At 37.0% G+C, this 15,400-nt stretch overlaps 1 protein-coding gene across 1 annotated transcript in view; it reads right to left on the reverse strand.

Moving 5' to 3' along the window:
- Window positions 1–15,400, reverse strand: part of TXNDC11 (thioredoxin domain containing 11) — a 63,409-nt gene that overhangs the window by 44,257 nt on the left and 3,752 nt on the right. Inside the window, exons 2-4 of the mRNA XM_045819351.1 lie at window positions 14,237–14,453; window positions 10,921–11,018; window positions 7,017–7,146 (exon numbers count right to left, since the gene is read on the reverse strand). Of these exons, the coding sequence (XP_045675307.1) occupies window positions 7,017–7,146; window positions 10,921–11,018; window positions 14,237–14,453 (445 nt within the window). The remainder of the gene's footprint in view (window positions 1–7,016; window positions 7,147–10,920; window positions 11,019–14,236; window positions 14,454–15,400) is intronic.

Below are 15,400 nucleotides of genomic sequence, written 5' to 3' on the forward strand. Positions count from 1 at the left end.
AGTGATTATATATTTCAGAGTTCCCTCCACAGTTCTTTCTTAAATCTGGAAAAAGGGAAATTTGGGGAATAAAACATGCATATTCACATATGCAGACCTCTCTAAGTCTAAGCCCCTTGTTTGCTCAGCTGCAAATAAACCAGTGGCTGGTTCAAAGGACAACTCTAACTCTGCTTAATATACTTTTGAGGCCCTCTTTTAGATGAACAGGTAGAGCACATAAGCCAGTTTGATACTGGGTTACAGCCAGGGTGCAAGCCCTGCTGGCACATAAATTGCCCTTCCTCACTCTGTCGCTCACCATGTACAAAGATCACCTGAGTCCAGGTTCCAACTGCACTGTTTCTATTAGTCCGCTCCCAGATGCTTAAATAGCTACCAGGTGAACAGTCATGGGAACTCAACTGTGCACATGAATTTTGAGAGGACACTACCCAAACCCTTGTTTATCTGTTTTGCTTTGTTATCTATCTCCACATTATAACTCCAGGAAACAAAGGCTTTCTCATTCAGCATCACATTTCCAGCATTGAACAGGCACAAAATAAACATTAGTTAGTGAATGAATGGGGACAAAAAAGATAAATAAGACAATACTCCTTTATCAAGTTTATAATTTAGCAAAGAACACAAGACAATGAATACCAGATTATAATTTTACCCACTTTGTGTTTTTAATTCCATTCCACAATGTACCATATATTCCGTGCCTGCTATAATGAGGAGGTTAAAAATAGGCTATTTATAGGAGGCCAGCAAATCCTCATCAGCATTAAACACTTGCTTTTTAAGTGAATACTATTTGCAATGTGGCATAAATTTCAGCAGATGATGTACACACCCTCTAGTGGTCGTGAGAACAGTTACCTCAGTGTGTTTTTACTCAATAGCAATGGAAGTATTTCGGCACTAATGTTAACTCATACCTAGCGAACTTAAAACTAGTTCACAATGCTAAAAAACCATAAATTTACAGAAACAGTATCTACTTGCTCAGCATTCAGAGTAGTCTCTTATTAACAAACAGTACAACAGCAGGTACCAGACATTCTACTAGGTTTTTCTCCAAAATGCTCAGGCTTTCTGTCACCTGGCAATTTACCCATCACCATGATTCCTGCTCCAAAAGATTCCCAAGCCTTTTCCCACCCCACTTAAATGTAAAATAATTTGGTTTACCATAACTGATAAGAATGAATGAGTAGATGTACACTAAATCACTACTCTTAAATGAATAAATTACAGAAATTCATGAAAAGATTTAGAAAACATTTTGGCTGCATACGTAGGATAAAAGTCCTAAATAATACTATTGGCATTCAGTGGGTAAATTATAAGGTACAAATCAGATGATTCTGATAAAAAAAAAAGCAGAAAGAAAACATTAGTAATGAAGAAACTACTGATACCTCAACCAAAAGATGCCTTAAAAAATACCAAAATCACAAGAGCCATAAAACTAGTGTCTTTGAAAGTGACATTACCATTACTCAATTCTATCTCCTTTCCAATCAACTTAATGTCCACCAAAATAAAAATGACACTCAGATATGTTTGCCTATGTTGTCCACAAGTAATAAGGGACATTTTCTTGTCTGTATCTTAAACAGGCAAGAACCACAAGGAACACTGATTCCACAATTGGAGTCAATGAAGAAAGTAAAAGTTCTTAACATGGTTTATAATGAGATGACTTAAAGCTCTTGATCTCCCCCTCTGTAGTATGCCCTGGCAAGTTCACTTCAGTTTTTAGCTATATTCCTTATGTATAAGGTAGCTATGACTTTAGTGCATATCTGGGAAGAAAATTCTAGGCCCTACCTACCCTACCTCCATATTGTGATTATCACACATGGAATACTCCCAGTTCTACAGAATAAATGCTAATTACCCAATTAATAATAGCAAACGGTAAAAACTCTCTTCCTTTAACAGCAAGTCAACAGCCATGGCACTATCCCTTATCACTATTTATTATTAGAACCATTGCTAAAAATGAAGGAAAAATGAGTCAAATTAACAAGCTAACACCTTCAAAAATTTTCTATCATGAAAGAGAAGGGTTCAAAAATGACATAAAATAGTTAAATATTCAACATTTTAACCTCTAGCTACCTACTAAAGTTTCACTCAGAAAGCCTACTTAAACATTTCTTTGTGTACCAGGAAGAATTTGGGGAGCCAGACCTGGGCTACAGTCCAGTCTCCACTTAGGGTAAGATATCTCCACTCTCTGTACCTTATCTTCTTAACCTGTTCAAAGGGTCTACAATTTCCATCTATCACATATGGCTTTTGGGAAGATGAGAAGCAAAAGCACTGAAAAAAGGAAGGCACTTACCGAAGCATAGTTTACTCATTATCGGTTTGCTTGTAATGACTAAAGTACTTTGAATTTAGAGAGTCAGGTATTTATACTATTCACCGTTTAATGTCTTTTCGCAGTGTTCAATAAATTAAAAACAAATTATTTTCCTTAAAATTGCATCTGAGTTCAGAGTCATATTTTGTAAACATAAAACGATGGTATATGATGAACAATCTGATTTCGGCAGGTCTGAAATATCTAAGTCAAAATATTTTCCATTGGTTACAAACTTCTACTCTTCTAATTCATTATCAAATAACATAAAAAGACTGTTGAAAGGATTCATTTGTAGGACTTACCCAAATTCAAACCAAGATACAATTAGAGGACTCCTGTCCATAATAGCAATATAAGCATATATAAGTAGAGTTCAGTATACATTTATTATTATAAAGTTTATGTCAATATAGAAAGTTGTTAATTTCAGATCAACACTTCCCAAATAATACAAACTGTATAATTTTATGATGTTCACGAATATATGGATTAGAGACAAATCAACTTAGAATTAATCAATTTTTTAAGATGTTATTTATTTATTTTTAGACAGAAGGGAAGGGAGGGAGAAAGAGAGGAAGAAAAACATCACTGTGTGGTTGCCTCTCATGCACCCCGCACTGGGGACCTGGCCTGCAAACCAGGCATGTGCCCTGACTGGGAATCTAACTGGTGACCCTTTGGTTCACAGGCCGGCACTCAATCCACTGAGCCACACCAGCCAGGGCTCAATATATTTTTTAAATGAGGGGGAAATTATCAAATGCACTACTACAAGACATGACAAACACACATCTAGAGACATAAGCAAAAAAAACCAATGCTATTTTAACAAACCTCAGAAGTGCCACAAAAATATTAAATAACTATTTCAGCCTAATCCTGATATACCTAAATTTAACATATTTGATAATGAAATCCATATTTATAAAAAATGTAAATTAGGAAAAGACTCTTGGTCAATACAAGCATCTTTCTCAGAAAGATTTCTTTAAATCAGCAAGGTCTTTAACATACCTAGGATGCATGCTTTTCTGGAGGCGGGGGTGGTAGTTACGGATGAATGATTTAAAAGGTTGAATATCAGGGACAGCTCTATTAATGACAATATAACTCACTCATCTCCCACAAATAACACTCCAGAATTCTCTAGTCAAGGCACTCCTTAATTTTCTCTTCTCTCTGTCACTCTTACAAGCAGATAAAGCTGCAACAATTAGACTGTGGCATTGTGTGCTACATGTAAAGAAGATGTGCATGTATTAACAACTAAGAGGTATCATCTTAAGGCCTTATTTGGTGAAACACTAATTTAGAACAGCGGTTCTCAAATGGGGCTATTTTGCACCCCTTCCCGCAAGGGACATTTGATAATGCCAGGATATTTTTGGTTGTCACAACTAAGAGTGGGGGGGGGGGGGGGGGCGGGGCGGTGGGTATTGCTAATAGCAGGTAAAGGCCAAGGATGCTGCTAAACATCTTGCAAAGCATGAGACAGCCTCCCACCACACACACACACACACACACACACACAAATTATCTGACTCCAAATGTTAATAATGCTGAGATTGAGAAATCTTAATTCAGAAGAATGTCCAAAAGCATATGGTGCTCTAGAATGGGACCTCCTTTAACTCTCCTATTTATTGAACTGTCAAATTATGACAGTGTTTCATTTTTGACCTGGAATATTGTCTTTATGTTCTCTTACACAGTGTGTGTAATACAACGGATATCACTTCTTTCTAGGCCATATTTGGTATGTTCCATGAGATAAATGGTCACAAGTGTCATCATGGGCTTGACTATCGAGTTCTGTCACAATTAATCAATATTGTCTCTTGTCAACCCGATGATTTCATCTAAGTGAGAAGCAGCCCAGCGAAAGAGAAAACTCATGACAAAAGCCATGTACAGTTTAGGGGAGGAAGTTCCTTTAAAGGCCAACAGAAGCTGTACAGGAGTCCCATCTTAGTAGCACTCTCTTGGTTCTATTTAAAGGCATTCTAATCGCTGCTGTACTTCATTCTAATTAAGTGAGCTGGGCTGCCAAAAAAACCTGGAGTAATGTCTCTAGCACATCAGTGAGTCTGATGTGAACTCATTGTTAAACTAGGAACATAATCTCTAAAAGCACTGCTGAAAAGCAGGTTAAAAGAATGGAGAATGGAGACACTAAATAAAGGTTAAGAACTCATCCTTGCTGCCCAGTTATAAACATGCATCTGTCCCTCCTGCACATACAACTAGAGAGAACACTTTGAACATCTTAGAGGCTAGAAATTTAAAAAATTAGAAAAATCTATAATACAGATGTTCAAAGGCACTGTCACAAAAATACTTTTGAACCGAAAACTGATGAACCTTCTATCTCTTTTCAACCTCTTCAAACTTCACCAAGGGCAAAACAGTCAGGAGGGATTATGTGAGCCAACTCCCCTATTTTAGAGTAGGAAAATCTGTGTAAAACTCAGAAATCAGAAACTTGCTAAATCTTAGGCCTCTAGAATCCTAGCTGAGCCCTCCTTATCACATGACCTCTGCTAAGAATTGGCTCAGATCTCTCTGGATATAAATTTCTGACAGAGCTGGAAATAATCATAAAGCTGCCCTCAGTGCTCTTACTAAGGTCAATGATCTCAATTTCTTTCTTAATTTTTTTTTATCATACTCACCAGAGAACAATTTTTCATTGCCTTTAGAGAGAGAGGGAGGGAGAGAAATACCATACACATGTGGATAGAGGATCAAACCCACAACTTAGGTATGTGCCCTGACTGGGAATCAAACCCACAACCTTTCAGTTATGGGACAACACTCCAACCAACTGAGCCACACCATCCAAGGCAATGATCTCGATTTCTTCTACACTTTTTTTTTGGAAAGGTAAACACATGTTGTATTATATCTGTTGATATACCACAGCTACTCTCCCAATATTCTCTTTACTTTTCTGAAGAGATTTAAAACTTAAAGAAAAAACAAAGGATAACAATCAAAACTGGGCACAGTATTTTACAAAAGTCTCAACAGCGCACAACTGAAGAAAGACTACTTAGCCCTTACAGGTCATATTTATCCTCCTAATTATAAAACAAATAAAGGGCTTTTTTTAAATATAAGTAGGGAATACTGGCAGGTATTATGCACATTTTAAGTTCTCTCAATATACAAGATTTTTTTTCATTTATTGGAACTTCATCCTAGGCATTTTCATCCTTTCTCATTTAGTGTGTGTTACAGATAAGGAAACGGAGGCTTAAGGGGGATAAGTAACTAGTCTCAGGACACACAGCTAATAAGTGTAAGAGTTCAGGTCTATCCTGAATCCTGATTCTCCACCATTTTGCTATACTACCTCTAGTGACTCTGCCTGCCATCTACTGCAAATCTCCGTGAAAACCCACTTATCAGACAATTACTGCATCTAAGAGTTAAAAGAAGTCTCAAGAACACCCTGTTTCAGGCCCCTGATGCCTGGCAGGTGAGTAACCTATCCCAAGTCACAGACCTAGAGACTAGGTACAGGTGCTCCGCCTCCCAGTATAGCTTCCGCCCACCAGCCTAACCAGGCAAACCGGGAGACAAGCATGTGAGGGGAACAGAAATCCATCCTTTATCCACATTAAGAGTAAAGAAGCATTTACTGTAATACACACATCTGAGAACTACAACCAGAAGAAAAAGGTATCAATACTGCTACTTGGGAAATATGCTGATAGTTAATAAATAGTATTTCTAACATGAATGGAAAAGCTGTAAATGATATTCTAGTGAAAAAATCCAAATCCAATCTACATAAAATCTACATAGCACAAAAATTCAACCCATCACTATTACTAAATTCTAAATTAGTGAGGTTTGGATTCATATGGTTTTTATCTCTATCAGATAGTTATGGTCTTGATTTTGTTGTATCTAAGTATCATTTTTACTTGCTGCTAGTTACCTGGTGGTGTGGTAGATTCAGCACTTCCACTTGTTGTACCCAAGTATATGATTTTATACTTGGTCCAATAAAGTTCTTGTGAAACTCTTTTTTATATTTTATTGAGATTATTTTAAGCTTTATACTGGCCTGTTAATAATAAGCTGTTCTGCATACACATTGAACATCCTATAAAAATAATTTACCAGGGATTGAAGCTGTCAGTGGGAAAGCAATAGAGAAGTCATGTTAGGAAACTTACTGATAAGACCTTAAAATAGTTAGGCACTTTAAATATAAAAGAATGTATTTCCAGTTGTGTTTTGTTTTTAAAGGCTAACCTGAAAAAGTAGGTATCTCATCAGTCAGATGAGATACATGAGTTAAGTAAAGCATCAAATAAAATTTTTAGAAATTTGCAGCTGAATATAATTGTAAGTTAATTGTTACATACTCTAAGTTAATTGTGAGACAAATTGTAAGTTGTTGAAAACTTCCAGATAAAAAATAAACAAGGTTTTGCAAGCATTCTATTTTCTCCAAACCCACTTGACCAAACCATCCCTATAATGAAGTATCTCAAAAAGCATTTAATTGGGCTTATCTATAATGCAATCTTTTAACTGCTGCAAACCAGGAGGTATAAACAACTTTTCTAATACAAATAACCCAATAAAACCCAGTGAAGCCTTCGGAATGGGAGGAGATATGAAAGACAGGTACCTCGTAGTTTGAGAGAAAATCTAGTAATTCTGATTGAGATGGGATGTACAGAAGTGGTTTCATCACCCGGCGGACAAACTTCTCAATGTAAACAGCACTCATGGGGCCTTTGTATTCGATTGGTCCAAAACTAGTACCAAAAAAATAAAAAATAAAAATAATACACCATGCATTAAACCTGTAATGTACAACTGAAATCACCAACAACACAAAATGAAAATGTCCTGCTTTAGGATCCTGACTGGTTCCTAGGTTAAGTGGCATTCTTTGTCTCAGGAGGTGACTGAAGGGCCAATTAAGAAGCATTTATATGAAGAAAGGCACAAGCAGCCATTACAAACAATCTCTAAAAAATGAATTAATTCCCATGTTTCCTTAAAAAACAAAATAGAAAGGCAACCTTGGAAACTGACCGAGTGGTAAAGGACTCCAGGATCTGAACTACACAACTCAAAGTAGAGGGGCAGACTTTCCTTTGAGTAGTTGGCCCTTGGCCTACTAAAAAGTAGATATTACACTTTCCTATAGGCACTTACACAAAGGATCACTAAATGAACTTTAAAGCTTTATTGCAACAACAAAAAATTATGTGAAGATACAAGTCAGGGACTTGTATAAATGATTTTCCTTATTTTTCATTCCAATTGTGCTGGGGGATGCACAGAAATTTAATTTAGTATTGCTAACCAGTACCAGTAACATTCAGTTATCCTCCTAATAAGCTAATCAGAATCCTCACATGGCTTTCTTCAATTTTGTACAATACCAACAGACACTGCTCAAGTATAATTGAATGATATATATGTGAAAGGAGTAGGGAATATGGTGAAATTCAGCAACTCCATAACCATTCTTCTCTCTAAACAGAATCTGACATTAAACTTACTGTTAATAGCAAGAATAGACAGAGCACAGTAAAGAATTATATAAATGCTATGGTCATAATACTATGATACATGGTTACAGAAATTAACACATATACAATATGATAACAATTCTTCAGTGTGCAATGCAGAATATGATGGAAAGAAATATTAGCATGAAAAAATAAAAATAGCATTCCACATACATAACTGGAAGACAGAATAAACAATTCTATAATTCAAGACTTACTACAACAAATTTGTTAACTAATTTTAACAACTAGTTTAAAAATCACCACCCTCAACCACCAACAATTTTTAAAGGAAGAAATAAAAAAAATCATCTGGTAACTTCTTTTATTCAGCAAAGGGAGCCAACCAATCTGGAGATCTCATCTACTCAAGCAAAGAGGCTCTGCTGAGTTTTCCTGGCATGATGTTACAAGGGTCGCCATGACTTGTAATGAGAAGAACCCAGAGTGCAGGATGGGGAGCATGTTTTAGCAACACACTATAGCCATCACCATAGGACAAACTGACCTAGGGCTGCTGAGGTCCTAGGTCACTTTATACAGAGTGTTTTGAGAAACTACTCTCTGTTTCAGAACCTTTTATAAATTATCTTTGTAACTGGTATTAATACAAGACAAAAAAGTGAAACCTGCTTTCACAAAACAGAAAAGCCTATTAATCTCTTTAAGCAGCTACAGCTAGGTAAGTCATTATACACACAACAGAAACAACACACAAAACAGCCACAGTCTGCCCCGTGATGAGACTCAAGGGTCACATTTGCAAGCACACTGACCAAAAGAATCTCAAGACAACCAAATACAGGAGTTTAGTTGAAGGGATACAGTCATTCATATGTGGTATATGTAAAATAGAGGGTTTGAAGAGTCTTTTTTTCTAACTTTGAAATCCTCACTGGAGGATATGTTTATTGATTTTAAAGAGGAAGGGAGAGAGAAAGAAAGGGGAGAGACAGCAAAACATCGATGTGGGAGAGAATCATCAATGAGTTGCCTCCCATAGATGCCCCAACTAGGGATCGAACATGCAACCTACTTATGTGCCCTGAATGGGAAATAAATCCTCAACCTTCTGATGTGCAAAGGGACAACTCTCTAACCCAGCCACCCAGGCAGGGTGAATATTCTTAAACAGATTATGAAAAGGTAAAAGGCCGCCTTTTGAGTATTTCTGTGCCTTGGCACTTTCTTCTGTTTTTGACACACTGGGAATGGCATATGTTGAAATGAGTATTAATAGGCCTGGACTGACTTAAACAGGTAAAATTTTAACAAGTAAGGATGAGGGGCAAGCACTTGAAGGTGAGTACCAAACTCAAATTCCTGATCTATAAAATGAGATCTTTAAATCTTTCTGAAGTCTCTTTCATGTCTTTTTTTTTTAAGACTTTATTTATTCATTTTTAGAGAGGGAAGAGAGAGAGAAAGAGAGAGAGAAACATCAATATGTGGTTGCTGGGGGCTATGGCCTGCAACCCAGGCATGTACCCTGACTGGGAATCGAACCTGCGACACTTTGGTTCGCACCCCGCGCTCAATCCACTGAGCTACGCCAGCCGGGGCTCTTTCATATCCTTTCAATATTTCTATAAATCTAAGAAAACAAACAGTGTAAGAAAATACTGCAAATCACATACCCCAAAACGACATTTTGTACTTGATTCAAGGAAATCCTACTGATTTTAATGTCACATCAGGTTAAGTCTACTTCTGGCAGCTGTCTCGGACATACAGTTGCAAGTCTTATACTCCTCACTAGGCATGTGTGTCCAATTTCCTATTACCAAATATTTTCTATTTCCAAGAAAAGAAATGCAAGATCATCACCCCATTAACAAGAGTACAGACTTTTAGAACCTTCAAGCATAGCACTTTATACTTACCTTAGGAAAAAAAAAGTAATCATGAGAAAGTTACTCTGAGAAAGTATTCATGTATCTAGAAATCTTGAGGGTGGAGATGGGGTAGGGAAGGACGTTTTGCCCAAATACTATTTAATAGCTCCTGAGAAGCAACACTGTATGTCACACAACATTTTTATGTTAGAGACATGGAAGTGGGATGGAATGTGACAGGTAATCCACAAATGATAATTTGTTGATGTTTGTTATAAATCCCCATTGATTAGGCCCAAGAAATTTAGAGGGAGAGAAAAAAAATAAAATCTAAAAAGTAAAACTCTTACTAATCACATCTTCTTTACCCATTTTACCTTCATTAACAGACTTCAGGCCAACTACACTGAACAAAGTCCAGAATCCCATCTCATGTCTCCAAAATCCTTCAAGTCAAATTTTAAACAGTACTTAACACCTATAACAAGGTCTGGGAAGTACTCCAAAATCAAACACCAATGTTTCTGCAGCAAAATGAATAAACTGACACCTTAAATGGGATGAAGACTATAGGCAGCCTCTTGTTACTTCAGACCAGATGAATGTATTTGGGGACAAAATTTATGAAGTCTTTCAGGTTTTCAGAGCTTTTTGGATTTTAGAATTACCAATACAGGATTGTGGACTTGTGGTAATATTCTTCCCAATTGAAAAGATGGGATGATACCCTGATTATGCTATCCCATGCTATCTTGCCAGACAAAGGATAAGGCCTTTTGTGTATTTTTATACCATAAAATATTTTTAGAATATCTGAAATGTACAGCCACACAATGGAGTAACTGGTACTACTAAAAATAATGCTGTAGAATATATAATAACATGAAAAAATATTCACAAAAATAAGAAAAAACAGTTCAGGAAAGAGTATTACTACATACCATGTTTTTGTTTTTGTTTTTTAAAGGGGGGTGGGGTGGATATATACTGACAAGAGACTACAAATCAAAACACAGTGGTAATGTACAGCTGATAAAATTATCCAGATCCTTTTTTTATTTTTGCTTATATGTATTTTATCAATCTATCTAAAGTTTTTAAATAGGAAAAAACAAAATCACTTCAAAATTGGAAAACTTAGTTGGAATTAGAAACACTACTTAAAATTTCTTACCTCCGATGATACAGATATATTACAGGAAAATAAAAGAAATGCTTCTGTTTTCTACATTTTCCCTGGTTCCACCAACAGTTAATTGCCACAAACAACACCTGCAGAGTCAAAAAAGGTTTCAAATGACTATGAATAACAACTGAAAAACAACAAAGACTTAAAAGATAAAATTGCAGATATAGAACTACTCCTCTCTGAAACAGAAAGTATAAAAAAATTGTTTCAAGAGTTCGAAAAAGGCCATCATTGACTATTATGATAAAAAAGAAAGGTTCTTATTTGTAGTGTCGAGCTAGGACTGAGTATTTCGGAGTCGGGCCCAAGAGGAAAATGATCTCCTATGAAGTCTAAAGGGAACAAGCACCAAAGAACTTTTTGTAAACATGATTAACCTAAAACTTAGTAGAAGGATATGTATTTTGATAGTTATACTGAGCATCTGAGAATGAAAAAATGCTACCTACCAATAAAACATCACAAATTTCGAAGGACCATTTTTAATGGCTACATTAAAAACTAATAATGATAATAGATGATTAAAGCTATCTTCTAAAACATAATATTAAAGAGCAAAAAATATATATTAAGTACCTATTTTTAGGTGGATACTGAAGTATTTAAGAAGTGTCCCTATGCCTGCAACTTACTTTGAAATGTACCACAAATTAGATGAATTAATAGTTAGAATTAATAGTTAATTAGATGAATTAATAGTTTGGCAGTATTGAAATTTTGGGCTTGAACTTTCATGAGGGTTTTTTCATTGTTGTTATGCTTGCTTTTGTTGTGGGGGGCTCTCCTACACTCTGAATGTAGGATGACGTATAGTGTTTAGCAGTATTCCTGGTCTTTACCACCCACTAGATGCCACTAGCTTTCCTCTCTCAAGTACCAAAAACATACCTCCAGACATTGCCAAAGGTTGCCTGAGGGGTAAAACTGCACTGGCTGAAAACCACTGATGAGAGGGATAATTAAGATGACTAAATATATAATAAAATGTTAACAGTAGAATTTAAGTAGCAAGAATGTGGAAAATTCCTTCACCTCTGCTATATGTTTTAAATTTTTTATAATTAATATTGAAAAAATATGAAGACTACAAAAAGGCACTCTTAGATTCCTTATCCTTGCTAGATGGCAATATCGCTCAAACTTAGCGGAAACTCTTTACAGCTCCTTTTAGAGTCTATTTATGAGAAAGAAAAGCAAACGTAACTTTACATAAGGTTGATACCTCATTTTTACTCAGAAATAGGGCACAATCTACCATCGTAACTCATTTTACTAAGCAATGTGGCTCAAAAGATCTTTGCCTGTTTCTAAAAATAAACCTGCTCCTTTACCCTACTGAGAACACAAAACAATAAGCTCCCAATTTAGGAGCTGGGAAAATTTTTTGGGAAAAAAAAAAAAAAAAGGGAGTCCCATTCAGTTGTTTATGGCACTCTGACGTCAACCACTTGCGTGATCTTTAACAGACTATTATGCCCTCTAAGCCTCAGGTCCCGCCTCAGAAGAACAGGGACACCAACATCAGCCTACAGAGCTGTTGTGCAGAACAGCACAGGACCAGGCACTCCCAAATACTATTCCTGTGTAATCACTCTGAAGGCACACTGCTTAAGCTGGCAGTAAGATAGTAAGTGACTGACACCCTAATATATAATATTCTCCACTTGTTCTCTACATTCAGAAAACTTGGGGAATGACTGGTAAAGTGGTGATTTCCTTTATGGAACATACTGCTTGCCTCCCATTGCTCCATTAGAGTTCCCATTTCCTCCCTGGAAGTATCTGCCAGCTTAATTACTATTTGCCATTTAAATTTCAGGCTGGAGGACAGTAAAGGAAAGACAGGAATAGATCAAATCCATGGGCCCATAGCTGGAACACAAAATTACCTGCCCCCCCGCCACTCCCCACAGCAAGAATCAGTGTTATAGGGAATGAAGAGTTATATTTAAATAGTACTTGGTACCACATTCAGGGATATGTAATGGTTAAGCTTTACTGGGCTGAGTAGGAAGTCTAGTCACCATTTATAACATTCTTTCTAAGAAAAACCAACTGAGAGTTCCAAATGAACTTCAGGAACTCAGCTGTCTGCTTAAGTAACCTCCGATCAGCGGGTCCCAGCAGCAGCCACTAAGAAGTCTGTGCATGCTTTATTGCTTCTTGCAAAGACTGAGGAAGGTGGGGGACTACAGGGCTTGTGCTGGGTAGTGGGCAGGGGCTATAGTAGATACCCTGCAATGCTCAAAACTGCTCTACACAGGGAAGAGTCATCCCACAGTAGTTGGGCTCTGCCCCCTACTGATATTGGGGAAAACCTGTTTGTTGGAGCCCAGAACCTAACTCTGTTTTATAATGTGAACCCAAAGTATGGTTTTGGTGTTCACTGAATTTCTCGGGAAGGCAACTTCTGTGTCAACTGAAGGAAGAAAGTACTTTGTTTGGTTCAGACCTTTACCAAGAGCTGTTTATTCTTTAGAAAAATCAAATCACCAAGAGCAATGCCCCCATGGTATCTGAGTCCAATGCGCTACACCTGTATCAATCTATATTTATAACCACCCCATCCATGGTAGCTCTACATAAAGGTGCAAGGACTTATTTTACCCAAGCATTTACAAACTCAAACATATAATTTGATTATACATTACTTTGCTCCCCCCAACACCTTTAAGTTATAATTAGTGCATTAGATTAACTACTTTGAAATTATATGTATAGGAAGATTTTCTTATCTATGAATTCCTTTTCAGGGCATAAAAAGGAATAAAGATAAAAGACATGTTTTATAAGGACAATTGGATCCACTGGGTTGAAAACCACTGCAATACAGATGACTCATTTGCCTATATAGCCCTCTTACCTAGCACTTAGGATGCATTCATTCATTATTTGTTAAATACAGTTCTGATCCAAATACGGGAATTAAAAGGTCAGCCAGCTACACTGTAGTCATGATGCATAAACTTCTCCTAAATAAAATACCTAACTAGCAAATATCAAATAGATATTCAACTAGGATTTTCAGTCCCCCACCTACTTCAGCATAAAAACCAAACAGCGTGGCACTCTGGAATGAGCACTGGCCTACATCATGAGATGCAGAATCTGCTCCTGCTGCTAACCGGAATCATCACAATCAGAAATCTTTTGCTTCTTTATAGAAGGCTTTAGAATTTACAAAGTGCTCGAGGCCTTCAACTTGGCAAAATCAGCCAGCTGGGTAAGATGTCTCTATGTGGACAACCTGCTCTACAACAGGACTGACTCATTTGATTCTTAGGCCAAATGTCAGCATTACCTGGTCTGAAAGCTGACTCGCTGCTTGCTCAATTTCTGCCCTGGCAGTGATGGACTGTCCACACCATGGGGCATAGAAGAACAGCAGCACCACCTCCGAATCCCGACGAACATGTTCTGCGTAGTCCAGCTGACCCTGGAAGAGGTCAAGAACCGGAGACCTCGAGGAGAAAAAGCTGACAGGTGGCTTTGCTGGTATTATCACATCTTTTGCTCGACTAAAAAAAGAGCAAACACAAACAAGATCACTTGAGTTTATTTTCTTCCAACAACAGCTTCATGGGGAAGAATGAAGCTTGGGTCTTCTTTTAAAATAAGAAAATGGAGTCCCTAAAACACTGTCCTGGAGTAAAAAAGTCATATTCTGTATTAAGGCAATATGTAGCTTAGAGAATGAAAGACATAAAAAATATGCTAGAAATTATTCTATAATACTGTGTCCCCAGATGTAGAGTGGGACAGCAAGGGAGAACAGAGGAAAAGAATGTCTCTGAATAATCCATATTCTTGCCTCCACACCCAACATTCACCTTCATCTCTCCGCAGTCTTGTTCTCCACAGGAGCCACTGATTTCCAGGGCTTCAGAGCCACCAGTAAGCTTGCTCAGAATTAAGGGGATGGAGCACATGTGGCTTCTGCTAATAAGATTTCTATAGGAAATGCTTACATCTCAACTCAACCTTAAGAAAACATAAAGCATATTAGCTGGAGTTGGCCTGTACTTATCCAGGGCATTCAGGCAAAAGTAATAATTAAATAATAATACAGATTTTCCCAGATACGTATCATAATTCAAAGTTTAATACAGACGAGTAACAAAACAACAGACCATTTAACTAGAACACAAGTACTCTTCTTGAGTACTTGAGAAGACAAAGTTCAGAAGGAAAAAAAAAAAAGAAGAATGAACAAGTGGTCAGAAGTCACAGAACTGTCACAACTTTCCCATTAAGACAAAAAAGGTCTCCCTGGCTAAATAGCTAAATTGGTTAGAGCATCGTCTGGATATGCCAAGGTTGCAAGTTAGATACCCGGTCAGGACACATATAAGAATCAACCAATGAATGTATAAATAAGAGGAACAAATCAATATTTCTCTCTCTCTCCACCCCTTCCTCTCTCACTAAAAACAATAAAAAAAAAGACAAAAAGACCTTTTCTGAG

The sequence above is a fragment of the Phyllostomus hastatus genome, unplaced genomic scaffold, assembly GCF_019186645.2.
Source record: "Phyllostomus hastatus isolate PE091 unplaced genomic scaffold, TTU_PhHast_1.1 phas_scaffold_385, whole genome shotgun sequence".
Lineage (NCBI taxonomy): Eukaryota > Metazoa > Chordata > Mammalia > Chiroptera > Phyllostomidae > Phyllostomus > Phyllostomus hastatus.